The sequence below is a fragment of the Canis lupus genome, chromosome 13 (assembly GCF_003254725.2).
Source record: "Canis lupus dingo isolate Sandy chromosome 13, ASM325472v2, whole genome shotgun sequence".
Taxonomy (NCBI): Eukaryota; Metazoa; Chordata; class Mammalia; order Carnivora; family Canidae; genus Canis; species Canis lupus.
In genome coordinates this window covers 22,837,990-22,852,226 of record NC_064255.1, presented here as the reverse complement: position 1 = coordinate 22,852,226, position 14,237 = coordinate 22,837,990, and the positions used below count along the sequence as shown (strand labels likewise).

At 45.3% G+C, this 14,237-nt stretch overlaps 2 protein-coding genes across 12 annotated transcripts in view; one reads left to right on the top strand and one right to left on the bottom strand.

The window, feature by feature from the left end:
- Nucleotides 1–57: 57 nt before the first annotated feature.
- Nucleotides 58–7,515, bottom strand: NDUFB9 (NADH:ubiquinone oxidoreductase subunit B9). Of its 3 annotated transcripts, none has more exons than XM_025450526.3 (5): nucleotides 7,265–7,403; nucleotides 5,949–6,063; nucleotides 4,318–4,510; nucleotides 3,604–3,717; nucleotides 58–280 (listed from the first exon to the last, which is right to left on the bottom strand). In XM_025450526.3, the coding sequence occupies exons 2-5, from the start codon at nucleotides 5,975–5,977 to the stop codon at nucleotides 149–151; spliced, it is 468 nt and encodes a 155-aa protein (XP_025306311.1). In that variant the 5' UTR covers nucleotides 5,978–6,063; nucleotides 7,265–7,403; the 3' UTR covers nucleotides 58–148. The 3 variants fall into 3 exon arrangements, with proteins under 3 accessions (XP_025306311.1, XP_048948671.1, XP_025306310.2); XM_049092714.1 differs by lacking the exon at nucleotides 7,265–7,403 and adding an exon at nucleotides 6,863–7,071; XM_025450525.3 differs by lacking the exon at nucleotides 5,949–6,063 and having other exon boundaries at nucleotides 7,265–7,515.
- TATDN1 (TatD DNase domain containing 1) overlaps nucleotides 7,447–14,237 on the top strand; it is a 66,520-nt gene continuing 59,729 nt past the window's right edge. For 2 of the 9 annotated variants that reach the window (XM_035698329.2, XM_049092710.1), the window contains exon 1: nucleotides 7,471–7,535. In XM_035698329.2, the coding sequence (XP_035554222.1) occupies nucleotides 7,514–7,535 (22 nt within the window). In that variant the 5' untranslated portion in view covers nucleotides 7,471–7,513. Of the gene's footprint in view, nucleotides 7,536–14,100; nucleotides 14,179–14,237 lie in introns of all 9 variants that reach the window. The other 7 variants (XM_035698354.2, XM_035698277.2, XM_035698432.2 and 4 more) reach the window with 7 other exon arrangements.

Sequence of the window (14,237 nt, the reverse complement as noted above, 5' to 3'; positions counted from 1 at the left end):
ACTGGGGCAGAGGACACTCGGCACCACACTAAGCCTCAGAAGGACACGTCAGTCACACCGTGTTGAGTTATTTTTATTAGGGCAAGTGTGTTACGTTCTGTAACTTATTTCACTTGCAAGCTGGCTGGTGCGGTGTCTTCCTCTTCCTCTACATGGGCCGCTCCCGGGGCCTGGTCACAATGTGCCACCACAGGGGAGGCAAATCACCTTCCTTTCGGGCTGGGGGCAAAGCTTCAGTGGTGGGACCACCATGCGGGGTTTCTTCCTGCAGCTGCTTCACCTAGAAAGGGGTGATGGAGGAATAATTAGAGTCGAACCAACTGGAAAAATCTGCTGCACTGAGGTATCATCTTTGTGCCTGTGTCACATTTACATGCTTCCTGGTCCTCACCACTGCAGTGTTTTTTATATATACTTGCATTATGTTTATACCCACAGTTTTACTCTAAAAAGCAATTCTTGGGGTCCCTGGGTGGCTCAGCGGTTTGGTGCCTGCCTTCGGCCCAGGGCGTGATCCTGGAGATCCAGGATCCAGCCCCACATTAGGCTCCCCTGAGGGAGCCTGCTTCTCCCTCTGCCTGTGTCTCTGCCTCTCTCTCTCTCTCTGTATGGGTCTCATGAATAAATAAGTAAAATCTTAAAAAATAAAAATAAAAAACAATTCTTAAAGGTTTTCCTATTCTTAAAACAGCAAAGCTAAGATACCTTCTCACCCGGCCTCTTACTCATCGTGTACGACTGACAATTCCCTTCATTACAGTCTCCTACCTATTCCCTCTAAAAAAAAATACTGTCTCACTTGAGCGCTCTCTAAAAGCACCATTAGGAAACCTTAATTCATATATACTAGAGAGAGATACTCATTTTAAAGCCCCCCCTCACATAGTAACCAGGACAAGAAATACCAGGAAGTCACATGTGAAAATATGCTTTGTTCTGCTGGAGACTGCCCCCCACCACCGTTCCAGTGCTCTCCAAGACTGTCACTGTCCTGATAGAGGAGGACACGTAAGAGACCCTCTCACCAGATCAAGGACTTTCCAAAGCTTCCTCCAGAAAACTCAATTCTGGATTGTGGGTGACCTGAGTCTCAAGCGTATGTGCTGTTGAATAGCGCTGAGATGAAATAGGTTAAGGACTATTTTGTGGAGAGGTGGTGGTTATCAGGGACCACCCAGGGAATGAACTTGCCGCTCTCCATGAATAAACACCCCTCCCGTGTCCAGATGAGACATTTTTTAGCAAACACTGCCCTCCTTGGTCATAGGTCTTTTCCTTTCACTCTACCTTGGCCAAGGACTTCCTGCAGTCAACATCCTGGATTTTACCACCAGAAACCATATAACTTTGAAAGTTGTGAATCGGGTGTCTGGGTGGCTCAGTCAGTTAAGCGTCTGTCTTTGGCTCAGGTCATGATCTCAGGCTCCTGGGCTCGAGCCTTGTGTTAGGCTCTGCGCTGAGCAGAGACTCTGCTTGAGGATTCTCTCCCTCTGCCCCTCGAGCCCGTGCACTCACATGCTCTCTCTCTCTCTCAAATTCCACCATCTAACCACAGAGCCCCTCTCCAGCTCATGTGCTTAAATGTCCCCTTGAAAATGCTTCTTGAAACTCAGAAACTGCCAATTCAGATTCTTTGACCCAACTTGTTCTCTGCATCAGCTCCTGTGTCCGTGCCTGCTTTTACCCACTTAGATCCCATCATGACAATCACTCCCTTCTGAATGGCCTCTAGTCTCTCGACTCGCTCCACTGGACACGGCACCATCCACCTTCCTGTTTGCACCCAGACAGCTGGTAGCTAGAAAGACAAAAAATGCTAGAACAAACGAACGTCACAACACATTAATTATTCCCAGCTTCACGTGGGCCTTCACTGCTACCTGGCAATCCTATTATTATTCCCAGCAAGCTCATCCTCTGCCATGACTCCATCTTCTCCACATTCTCCCAACAGGCTTCACCCACTTCATGCCTCTTCCTCTTTGCTAACACAAAGATGCCATCACATAGTACTCTCACTTTTCCATCACCAAAACTTCTAGCCCAGCAGGATTTCTGTGCACCTTCCGTACACTTCTAGAATACGAACCTGTTCTCCCTTCAAAGGCCTCCACATGTGCTTGGGATCCCAATGCTCATCTCAAAAGCTTTGCTCCTTGACCTGTCCCACCTTGCTTCAATACTTAGTTTCTCCCTCACCCCAAATCTCAGCACACGTCCATTATTATTTATCTTAAAAGACAATAATGCCATGGCCTCCAGTTACTGTTCCAGAGAAACTTCTCAGGAATTCCTTCCCCTTTCCCAACAGCTATCTTCTCTCTCTTCCCTTCTGCTCACTCCTACCAGCGTGATTAAACCTTACAGAAAGGCTCTCGTTAAGGTCACGAATGCCTTTCCTCCAGCCACAATCTGTGGGCGTTACCTCCAGTCCTCACCCTATTCCACCATTTAGCGATGACCAACACTGACCAGCCATTTCTAAAACACTTTCTCTTGGATTCGCTGTCACCCGTCTCCCTTGCTGCATGCTTGGCTGCCTCCTTTCCTCACCTTCATCAGTGGGAGCGCCTGTGACTTTTCTTCTCTTTCTCTCTTGAGGATCTCCTACATTTCTGTGGCCTTTGAAATAATAGGTAATTCACAAATTTGTTTTGAGCTCAAATCTCTCCTTTTGAGTTCCAGATTCCTACACCCAAAGTCACCTACTGACACCTGCACTTGGTGGCAAAGGATTCTCAAATACAACAAATTTAAAACAACACTTGCCATGTCCCCCTGACACCTATTTTTTTTTTTTTAATTTGTTTATTTGAGAGAGAGGGAGGGAGGGGCAGAGAGGCAGATGCCCCACAGAGCACAGAGCCTGACATGGACTTCCATTCCATGCCACTGAGATCATGACCTGGGCCGAAATCAAGAGTCAGATGCTTAACTGACTGAGCCACTCAGGTGCCCATTTTTTCCTCTTCTTTATCTCAATAAACCACCAACAAACTCCAGGTATTAAAGCTGAAAACGTGGAACTCATTCTTGATTCCTCCCTGTCCCTTGTGGACCCCCATTCGGTCAGCCTTCACAGTCCCCCAAATGATACCCTGAATCTATTTCCTTCCCTATTCACTGCATCGGCCCTGGTGCTGGTTGCCATCATCTTTTGACCAAACGGCAACAACCCCTAATTGGCCTCTCCACTTCTCCTCTTACCCTTTCCAATATATTCTTCTCATTCCACAAAGTTGAGCTTTTAAAAACGTAAACCAGACATCACGAGTGAAAAATGTCCGAGGTGCTGCTGGAAAGGAAAGTTAAGGGACGGGATGTTGAAGCAAGGTCAGGCAGGGGACTGAGAAGGAGGGGAAAAGCAAACCCAGAGAGCAGGAAACCCAAAAAGACCAGTGACACAATGTCTCCCATTCACATGAAGGCTATAAATGTTACATTTACCACGTTTGGAAACGGAAGTATATTTGAGAGGCAAGGGGCCCCAGTGACAGTCACACCTGGAATCTGGACCTCTGCACCTGGGTAATGAAACCTGAGCCCCTTCCAGGCACTGACCATGGGGGCCAAGCCGTGTGGTGAAAGGCAGTGAAGACTCACCTCCCGCTCCCAGCTTTCCCTCTGCAGCTTCTTCCACTGCTCTCTCTTGGCAAAGTAATCAGGATACATCGCCTTCTCGGAGGGATGCCAGTCATCTAAGCACCACTCGGGAACCTGTCAGGAGAGGAAATTTCTGACATGCCGCCTATGGGGCCTGCTCCAGAGGCAAAAGGCAAACACAACAGTGGATTTTTATAACCGCTGCAAGCATCAGATTGTTCTGGCACTACACAACGAACAGCAGAGGACGAGCCAGCACCGACATAAAGGAGAACACCTCCAAGAGCCGAGAGCTGAGAAGCCTCAAGGTCAGTCCCAAGAGAGCTAGCATCATTCCTCTCTGATCGGCATTCTCTCAATACCCACAGCAGCTTTATGCTGAGCGCAACTGTTCCCTCTAATTGCTCTGAAATACTAAGCACCAATCTGAATTGGTTACCTTTAAGATCCCCACAGGAGTTATATACCAAGTAATTTAGCACTCTGCTTTGCCAGAAAGACACTGTAAGACCCTGGAGCTGAATTTAGAAAGATAAGCCTGAGTGTCACCTGAGAGAGAAAAAACAGACCCCAGAAAACAGAAATGTATTTACAACTGGCAGGCCAAGAAATTTGCCCAGCTGCCCCTAAGAAGGCAAGTGGGTCTGGGGGCTGAGGTTTGGGACAGGAGAAAGTGCCTCTGGGAAGGTGATCGCCAGTGCAGTGCTTACCTACCTTGTAACACTCGTACCTCTCATAGGAGGTGCCTCCTGGAGACTCAGGGAAGATGTAAGGCTGAGGATGCTGATTGTGCCAGAATTCTTCCTCTGCCGCCCTCAGCAGTTGGGTGGCCTTCACCATGTCCTTTTCATTCTTATGTTCTTCAAACCGGGCTCTCATCAAACAAGCAAAGTACCGGTATTTGTCCCTTTAACCAAAATGGTTTTGGAGATTAGAAATGTTACCTACTCAATTAAGCAGGATTACTGTCTGACAAGAGGCTGTACTTCTACTGACACCTTCTGGATGTGTAGCCTAATTACCTGGCACCTCCCCAAACCCTGCCAATGGAGCAGCCACATCATTACGACTGCTTCCTCAGCAGCCCCCACCACATGGCAGCAGTAAAAAAAAAAAAAAAAAAAAAAAAAATACTGTATTAAATACAACCTAACCACTTCCCGCACCCCCGCCTTCCCCCTGCCCAAAAAGGAATGCTGATTCAAACAAACAAACAAACAAACAAACAAAAAAAAGATAATTTGCAGAAGAGAAAAACTATAGCATCTGTAGGATCATTCAACACTCATTGAGTGACAACTTACTGAGTTTCCTCCTACCTTATGTTAGGCACTGTGCTAAATTCTGGAGCTACAAAGATGAGTAGGAAGGGAGTAGGAAGGGAGGTGTTAGGCAGTGGAAACAGTATTGCTTGAAGCACACAGGTTGGGGTTTGAATGCTAATTCTGACACTAACTGCACATTTGTAGGGAAGGGAAGGTCAGGTTCTAGAAGAAAACAGTAGGCAGAGATCCTTTAGGCTTTGACAATAATCCAAGCCATGTATAAGAAAGGCCTGGAGCAACCGTGATGGTAGGAAACAGGAGAGAAACATTTAGAGAATTATGAGCGTCTGCTAAAATCAGATCACTGGAGACTAAATCTCCACTTACTAGCTGTGTAATCTTGGATAAATCAATGTCTTTATGCCATGGATTCCTCCTCTACAGAAGTGTTAATAACAGTAACTAGATCTTAGAGTTATCCTAAAGATTTGATGAGCTAAAACACATAAACACACTTCAGACAGGTAACTCCTCTCAATGTCAGCTACAATATCATACACTGGAGAGAATTCACAAAAACGAGTGTCCAACTGTACATAGCATACAGATATGTTTGTCACTGGCAGAGGAGTAAGTAGGGAGTACTTAAGAAAAATTCTAAGACTTAAAGCTGAGTGACTGGACTACTAATAATGCTATTAGCTGGGACAGGGAATCTGGGAAGAGAAACAGAATGAGGTAATGAAAAGAGTTTGGTTTTAAAGCATTAAGACAAGTTTAGTTTCAGAGAGCTGTGGGTTATCTAACAGTTGGAAAACAGCCCTTGAGACAAGTGAGCCCTGGTGGTAACTCAAGTCCCAGCCTTAGATGAGGCTGCCCAAAGTATATACATCAATGACCAAGGACCTGGGATAGAAACATGGAGAACAAATAGAGGAAGAAAGAAGACAAATGGAGGAAGAAAGTCCTGGGAGAGGACATCAGTGAGACTTCAGAACCACTGGGTCGGTGTTACAAGAGATGCTTTCTTTCTTTCCTCCGGAACTATGGACTTTAATATTCTCAGATGCAGTTCGTTACCTGAATTCTGGGAGCTCAATTTCCTTCATCTTTGTAAGACTGATAATTCTGGGGGTGCTTGGGTGGCTCAGTCAGTTAAGCATCTGCCTTCACTTCAGGTCATGATCTCGGGGTCCTGGAATCAAGCCCTGTGTCAGGCTCCCTGCTCAGCAGGAAGTCTGCTTCTCCCTCTGATGCTCCCCCTGCTTGTGCAATTGCATGCACTAATAAAATCTTTAAAAAATAAATAATACCACTAAGTTTTGGAAAAAAGATTGATAATTCTGTTATCTGTTTACATGTCCATCTTCCCCATTAATCCATGAGCTGCTACACCGGAGAAAGAGGACTTATTAATTTTTGTTTATTCAGTAGCCAGCATAGAAACTGAGTTGCAAACTCTGTCAGATGAATGAATAAGGAAAGTCAAGGAAGAAACTAACAACCCAACTGACAATGAACCTGCCCATCTTTCTGTCTAGCAAGGAGAAGTAGTAGGTCAATGACTTTCCAATAAGCTACAAATATGCAACTTGGGCTTTAAGGATACCCTCCACAGCTTCTCCAGACCTACTTAGATTTCCATCCTTTAGAGGTTCCTCCTAGAAGCCCTTCTCCTGGGACTAGGCTTTAGGATTCCCATGAGGCAGTGGAGGCCTGGCATCCACACATCTTGGGCTGCCACTCGAGGATGCACTGCACCCAGGTCACGAAAATGTGTTTTAAGACTATGTCCTAAGACTACTCACAGATGGAGAGAACAGAGAGAATTACGTGGCCGGCAAAGAATTTTGTGGATGTGAAAAGGGCGGCATGAAGCTAAAAAGAAGGGGACCTGTGATGCTTTGGGGTTAGCACCTTAGTCTGAATCCTGGCGCCGCCAACTCACCAGCTGTAGGGCCTTGGCGAGTTACTCTCCACGTCTGTTTCCTTACCTGTAAAATAGGGCTAAATAATCCCTAACTCTTGGAGTTGTTACGAGGATTAAATAAAAGGATGCACAAATTCCTGCTGCTCAGATTAGCAACAAGAAGGTCAGAGAAGAAAGCTCTTTTTTAGCGAGAGCCGGATGCACGACAACTAGAGCTGGAGGCGCTTCTTTATTTCATTCAATCCTCCTGCAACCCTCCGCGCTGGTCCTGCGTCGGTCTTCCTGAACAGAAAACCACCCTTCAAGGCCCCGCAACCGGGAGCGACGAGGCCTGGATTCGAACCCCGCTCGGTGTCTCTCCCACTTCGTCCCCCATGTCCTTGAGCCGCTCGGTCCCCCGGGGCCTCTCGGCCTCGGAGAGGATCCCCGGAGTCATCTCCCCGCGCCCCAGCTCTCCCTCGCCCACCTGTGCACGCAGTACGACTCCAGGTGGCGCAGCGCCCGCTTGTAAAGCCGCAACACCTTCTGCTGGTGGGTCAGGTAGGCGCCCGGCCCGCAGAACGCCATGGCCGCCCTCTCCCTCCTGAGGCCGCGGGGGCTCCCGGGAAGCCGGAAGCCGAGCCGAGCCGAGGGGCGGGGCGGGGAGGCCGGAAGGGCGGGACGACAGGGACTGCTTCCGCTTCCGCCCCGCCGGGGAGGAGCCCGCGCTGCAGACATGAGTCGGTTCAAGTTCGTGGGTAAGCGTCTTCCCGGTTCTCCAGCTTTGCTGGCCACCCACGGGCGTCGCCGACTGCGGCCAGGGGCCGGGGACTTGAGCCCCCCGGCTTTCTGAGGGTTGAGAGGGCGCGGGGAGGCTTCTGGGTGCCGCTGATGTTCCGCTTCTCGGCTTGGGGGCTGCGGTCCTGGCCTGCTCACCTGTGAAAATTAACGAGCTGTACAAGTCACGACTTAGGATCTTTTCAACATATGCGTTGTATTCAGTAAGGGGAAAAAAAGGAAGCAAAAGTAGGCCGAACAAAAAAGAGGCCACTCACTATATTGCCCTCCGTCCCACGTGCACCTCCCGCCCGCCCCTTCCTTCCCCGCTCGGTGTCGGAGAGGATGGCGGCTTCCAGCGACCCGTTCGGTCACTATTTCGTGCGTCCCTATCCCGGTTATTGAGCACGCCTGGTGGGCCAGCCGCCGGCCCAGGAAGACGGGGCGCAAAGACCCAGCCCCCGAGCCGCTGGCATCACCATCTGGGGAGAAACACAAGCTCTGTTACTTGCCAGGTACAATAATCTTCACCGTCAGTAGAACAGGAGAGGGAGAATGCGACAAGAACCAAAGGGGTAAGAGTATTTACTACGAGGCACCTGGGAAAAGCTTGGGGACATCGTGAGAGCTAGGACTGGAAGGGAACTGGGGACTTGGAGGTCTGGCTGAGTTTACTTTTACTCTGTATAGAGGGGAGCTTCGCTGAAGGCGCTCAGCCTTCGTTAAGTCATGGAGTGCCAGTTAGCTACCAGGAACCTTAGGCTCTGCATTACAGCAGTGAGTAAAGCTGGGTGTGATTCTTGTCTTTGTGGAGTTTCCAGCTCCTTGAAGCTGGAAAACAGCAATGATCACACCTCCTCTGTAATAAGGCAATGTTGACAACTCCTGTAGGTTCTGTGGGGGGAAGAGAGAGATAGGGAAACATTTCTGAGCTTAAACTAGAGCAGAGAAAGAGGGAGAGAGAGGTAGAAGAGATGTACAGATGCAGCATTTGGCAGCTGTGTTCATGGCAGTAAGGGAGAGTGAACAGTCCGAGATGACTCAGGGTTGGGATAAATACCTAAATATGAAGTGGAAGCATGATTAGTCTGTCAATGGGTAGGAGATATAGTGCGATCCATGTGGATTTGGTTAAGTTTGAGAGTCTTATAGGACATCCAGCTGGAAATGTTTACTGGGCAATTGGAAATGTAGTCTGGCATTCAGAAGAAACAATAGGATTATAAACTTAGATCTGAGAATTAGTTTAAGCAGTATTTTTTTCCCCAAAACTTTGTGGAACTATGGAAAATTCAGTGGTGTAGTTAATTTGCACACCGGAGAGACAGGTACAGTCAGACTTATATAATGTAAAGTCAAAGCAAGTGCAGGGGAGAATGTGTTAAGTGCCACAAAAGTTTAAAAATGCTGTGGGAGAGCCTGGGGTGGGCTGGGGTGTAGTCCTCAGCAGTTGTAGACATTTTCCAGGTGTAGTGTCTGCTTCTCTACTCTAGTCTGTGTACAGTCAGTGGGGGAGATGGGCAGAGGGCCATGAAACATTCCACAGGGAAAAGACCGCTTATTATTTATTTGTGATTTAAAACTAAATCCCTGCCTCCAGTCAAGTCTCCTTAAATCCATCATACATACAGCCTTCAGTGTGGTCTGTATAAGAATCAATTACATCCCTTCAGTTACTGTCCTCAGGATAGTTGAAGTCCTTGACACAACAGGTAAAACCTTCTTTGTTCTGGTCCTGCCCATTTTTCCAGCCTCATCCCTTTTATTTTTGATAGACATTTGGTCGTGCTGTTTCTTGACTCAGACAAGGTTTTAGAGTGGCAGTTTGGGACCATAATGTCACTTTTGCCTCTAATATCCCCCTGACCACTCTCTTGCTTGCTTTTTACTTGCTCTTTCAGACCTCATAATTCTACCTTCTGACACATTATTTTGTAATTAAATATTTATGTGTCTGTCTTTCCCACTTACGGCAAATATTCCATAGTGTTTAATTCCCAGGGACTTAATACACTGATGGTTCAATGGAAGTATGAATGAATGAATGGGTAAAACAATATATACAGTTTTAGTACTTTGGTGATAAGAAAACTGATAAAGGGATTTGAACAAGATAAGTTCAGAAAGACTTCTAGAAGAAGGTGGGTTTAATTAGAATACATTTTTTTCCCTTACTCTCCTGAGATAGCCAGTGTTAAAAATTTTTAAGTATAGCCTTCCCTAGTTGTTTAATAGATTTATACATAGAAGGAATTGTATTCTAGGGGTCGCAGGGGTGGTGTGTAACTCTTGATGCATTTACATTTCTTTGGATGTTTTGTGTTTATCTTTGAAATAATGTAGTGCTCTTTTTAAATTAAGAAGGTATTTTATCCCCTAAATCTTCTGAAGCAAAATTGATACTCCAGGAAATCTCAGTGTTACATACTCTGTGGAACACCTCTAGTTTTGTTTTGTTTTAGAGATTGATTTATTTTGGAGAGTAAGTGAGAGTGCATATGTTCAAGTGGAGGGAGGGGCAAAGAAAGAGGGGGAGAGAATCCTCAACCCGACTCCCTGCTGAGTGTGGAGCCCCATGTGAGGCTCAATCCATCACCCTGAAATCCTGACTGGAGCTGAAACCAGGAGTTGCACACTTAACTGAGTGAGCCATCCAAGGCACCCTGGAACACCCCTAGTTTGAGAAGCATGGCTTTATATGGTTCCTATTCTAGCAGTCCCTGTCCCCCTCCATGAGCCAATGAGAGAGCAGCTGGCAGTAATTAATAGCATAATTATCTCTTTGGGCCATCCAGCTTTTAGATACCTAAGATTACTCTATAGTTTTCTTTCAGCAGGATTCTGATCCTATCCTGTGGCCCTAGAAGCAGGCCGGTTGGGGCTTTAGGCCACTTTTTTTGGTATAAATTCCATTTTCTTAGGGATTAGATCATATATCCTATTATTTGTCTTTGATTCCCTTGAGCAACCTAGTCATTCATTCATTCTAAAATACTTACTGAGTTTCTACTGTATGCCACCCAGTGTATTAAATGCTAGGAATTGGTGGTGGTCAGAAACCAGGTCACAGTCTCATGGTGGAGATAGCCTCACAAGCGCACTAATGTCTTTACCACAGTTATAGAGAAGAGGGCACCAAAGAAAGGGAACATGGTTCTCTGGGTATTTGGTGAGGAACAAAACTTAGTCTGGCAGGTCAGAAAAGGTCTCCATGAGGAAGTGACACTTAACAACTAAGCTCTGAAAGATTGAATTAAAGAGGCAAAGAAAGGCAGAGAGAAGGTTCTAAACAGAACAGCCTATGCAAGCATCCTGTGGCAAGAGGGCACACGGTACTTTTGAGAAACTGGAAAAAAAAAAAATCAGTGGATGTGGAGCAGAGAGAAATGGGGAAGGGGCCGAGCAGGTGGGAGGATGACATGGAGGGATCTAAAGAGATTAGCAGAGCCAAGATCCTACCATGGTAGGACTTCGTTTTTATATCCTAATACTGAGGAGTCCAGTTATCATGATCCTATTTATGAATGAAAGAAACGTTGGGTCAGGTAGAGAAAAGAACAGAAGGGGGCCAGAGTGGTGTTGGGGCTGGAGTTGGTTGACTGGAGTGTTATGGTAGAGGGTGAGGTGGAAAGGAATGCACAGGTTTGGTTGGGAGATAAAGGCCACCTACTCAGTAAGTGCACCTTGAGAGAGAAGCTGATGTCAGATTGCCTTAGTCCATTTGGGCTATTAAAAAAGAATATTGCAGATTGAGTGGCTTATAAATAAGAAATTTCTCACAGTTCTGGAGGTTGGGAAGTCCAAGATCGGGCACTACCATGTTTGCATTCTGGTGAGGACCCTCTTCCTGGTTTCTAGCTGCTACGTTCTCATCGCGTTCTCATGTGGTAGAACTTATAAAAGTGGTCACATCCAAAACAACATCCAGTCTAGAGCCATGCATTGGGTGCCCTTAAGTTTTGTATCTTGCACAGAAGTTGGCCAGCTTTTTCCTTAAAGGGCCACATAGTGTATATTTTTTATTTTGTGTACATATGATCTCTGTTGCAAATATTCAGCTCTGATCTGGTCATTCAAAAGCAGCCATAGACACCATACACACAAATGGGTGTGGCTGTGATCCAGTAAAACTTCTTGGACACTGAAACTTGAGTTTCTAACATTTTCTATGTTTCACAAAATCCTGTTATTCTTTTGACTTTTTTTTTTTTTTCCTCCCCAGCTATTTAAGAATGTAAAACCATTCTTAGCTCAGGGGCAAACAAAAAATAGTTGCTGGTCTGCTAGAAATAGCTTGACCAACCCCTTGATCTAGCATATTTCTGTGGCATTGTCTCGGAGAAGCACTTGGCTGGTTGCCCTGCAGAGTTCTGTCTTTTGGATTTGTCTGATTGCTGTGTGCTGGTGTTCAGCTTGTCCTCTAATTTCCTGTACTTTCTGTAAAGTTGAAGTTCTATCTGAAGGCTAAGCAATTCTGAAATAACTTTAAATGCCCTATTTGTTGTCCATTTGTATCCCTAGATTATCGGTAACGGTGATAGGACATGCTTCACTGAGCCCAGTGAGGCATCAGTCTGGAGATGTGGTTTTGTTTTAGCTGCAAGCAGTTTTCCACTCTTGTTTTGAGAAATAAAACTCCATACTGGAAGTAGTTTTTAGCAGTAAAGCAATTACTGCTTTTAAAGCCAGCCAGTTTAAAAAAAAAAAAAATTAATGGAAAAGAAACATCACTGATCCTTACAAGATTACATACCGCTAAGTGTATGACTCCCTCAACACCCCCTCTTCCACAGGAGTAATTTTCTACCTTGTCTTTTTTCTTCCTATCATGCTCTCACCCATCTTTTAGTTTTTCAAGCTAGAAATTGATTCTCATATACTATTTTAGTTTTTTTCTGAGTTTGTTGACAACAGACATAATTGTTGACAACATAGGAACTTTTTTTTAAGGTTTTATTTATTTGAGAGTGATCATGAGTGGGTGGATTGGGAGAGAGAGAGGGAAAGAGAGAATCTTAAGCTGACTCCATGCCAAGCATGGAGTCCAACATAGGGCTCTATCTCACCACCATGACCTGAGCGAAAACCAAGAGTCAAATGCTTAACTGGTTGAGCCACCCAGGTGACCCTGTGATAGAAACTTGTTAATTGAAAATAGAGTATCCCTTATTATAGATTAGGACATTTTGAACAAGTTAAATGAGTAGGATTTTTGAGTGACTTTATTTTCTTAGTTACATCATGAGTTAGGTATAAAAAGATGGACTCACTTTGGCTATTTAATAATGAATTGAGAGTGTTAATCACTGAAGGTGTTATGGCACTGTAGCTAATGTTAACTAAAATTCCCTGCATTACTGGCCTGTTACAGGATGTATACTGTCCTCAGTAATAATAGTAAGTACATTTTATAAGGCTTTTTTCTTTTTCTTTAAGATTTTATTTATTCATGAGAGACAGAGACATAGGCAGAGGAAAGGCAGGCTCCTTGGGGAGCCCGATGCGGGACTCAATCCCAGCATCAGGCCCTGATCCAAAGGCAGACGCTCAACCCAGGCATCCCTTTTATAAGGCTTTTAATTTGCAAAATACTTTCACATTCATTTTCCAGTTTGAGCCACATTTCATCCCTAGAAGGAGAAATGTTACGCCCTCTTCATTAGTGGGGAAACCGAGGCCCAGAAGACCTACTGATTTGCCCAACATCATTCAGTTTATTCTTCTTAAGGCCAGGAATTTTCATTCCAGAGCCCATTCTCTTTCCATAATTGCATTTCCTCCATTTCATTGTATTTCCTGGAACTTGCTTACAAATTTCTACTTTTTGGCAATCAAACTGAACTTTTCTTTGACCCTTCCACATTGACCTGTTAATTACCTTAACCACCCTGTATACTGGTGAGTAGGTGTGTGGGGAGTGGGAGGCCCAGAGGCCAGCCAGTATAGGAGAGGAGAACTTAGAGAAACAGAAGTCCAGAGAAAGAATGTATTTGCCTCCTTAGAGGAGGAAAAACTTCCTCTTAACCTATTAGGTACTGCGGCTGGTCTAAGAATTAAACTGACGTAAGACATTACCAGGAGAAGAGCATAGACATTTTATTTTTTGTGTATATGGGGATCTTCAGAAGGAAAATAAACCCCAAAGAAGCTGTTAGGCCTAGAAGTATAAGTGGCAATGTGATAAAAGGGCTTAAATTCTCTAAGTTATGGGACAATGACTAGGAAATGTATGAGGAAACTAATGGAAGATGATGAAGGTTATTTGGGTTTGTTTGTACAGATTCATTTTGACTTTTACTCCTGCTCTGATATCTAACAGTAATACAGAGATAACAGTATTCTTCTGTTCTTGATATAGGGAGGGTATCTTTTTCATGGGAAATTTTATGACCTACTTTTATTAGAAAGGAGGGAGATCAGAGAGCCTGGCCTGCATCTGCTCTTTCTCCAGCGTATTCAGCTCAAAATAACCGATACGCCAAAGTGACACATTATGTTCTGACCCCCGTCTCCAAACCTGACTAAGGTGAAGCATTCTATTCAAAGGTAGAGAGCAGCTCTAACAACTGGCTGAGAAATAAACTTCAGGAGAACCATATGTTGGAAAGAAAAGGACCAACGGCTGTAAGTCACAAGAGATTCTTGCAGCAGAGGGAAGAAATTGTTGGCTGAGCCAGTGAAGG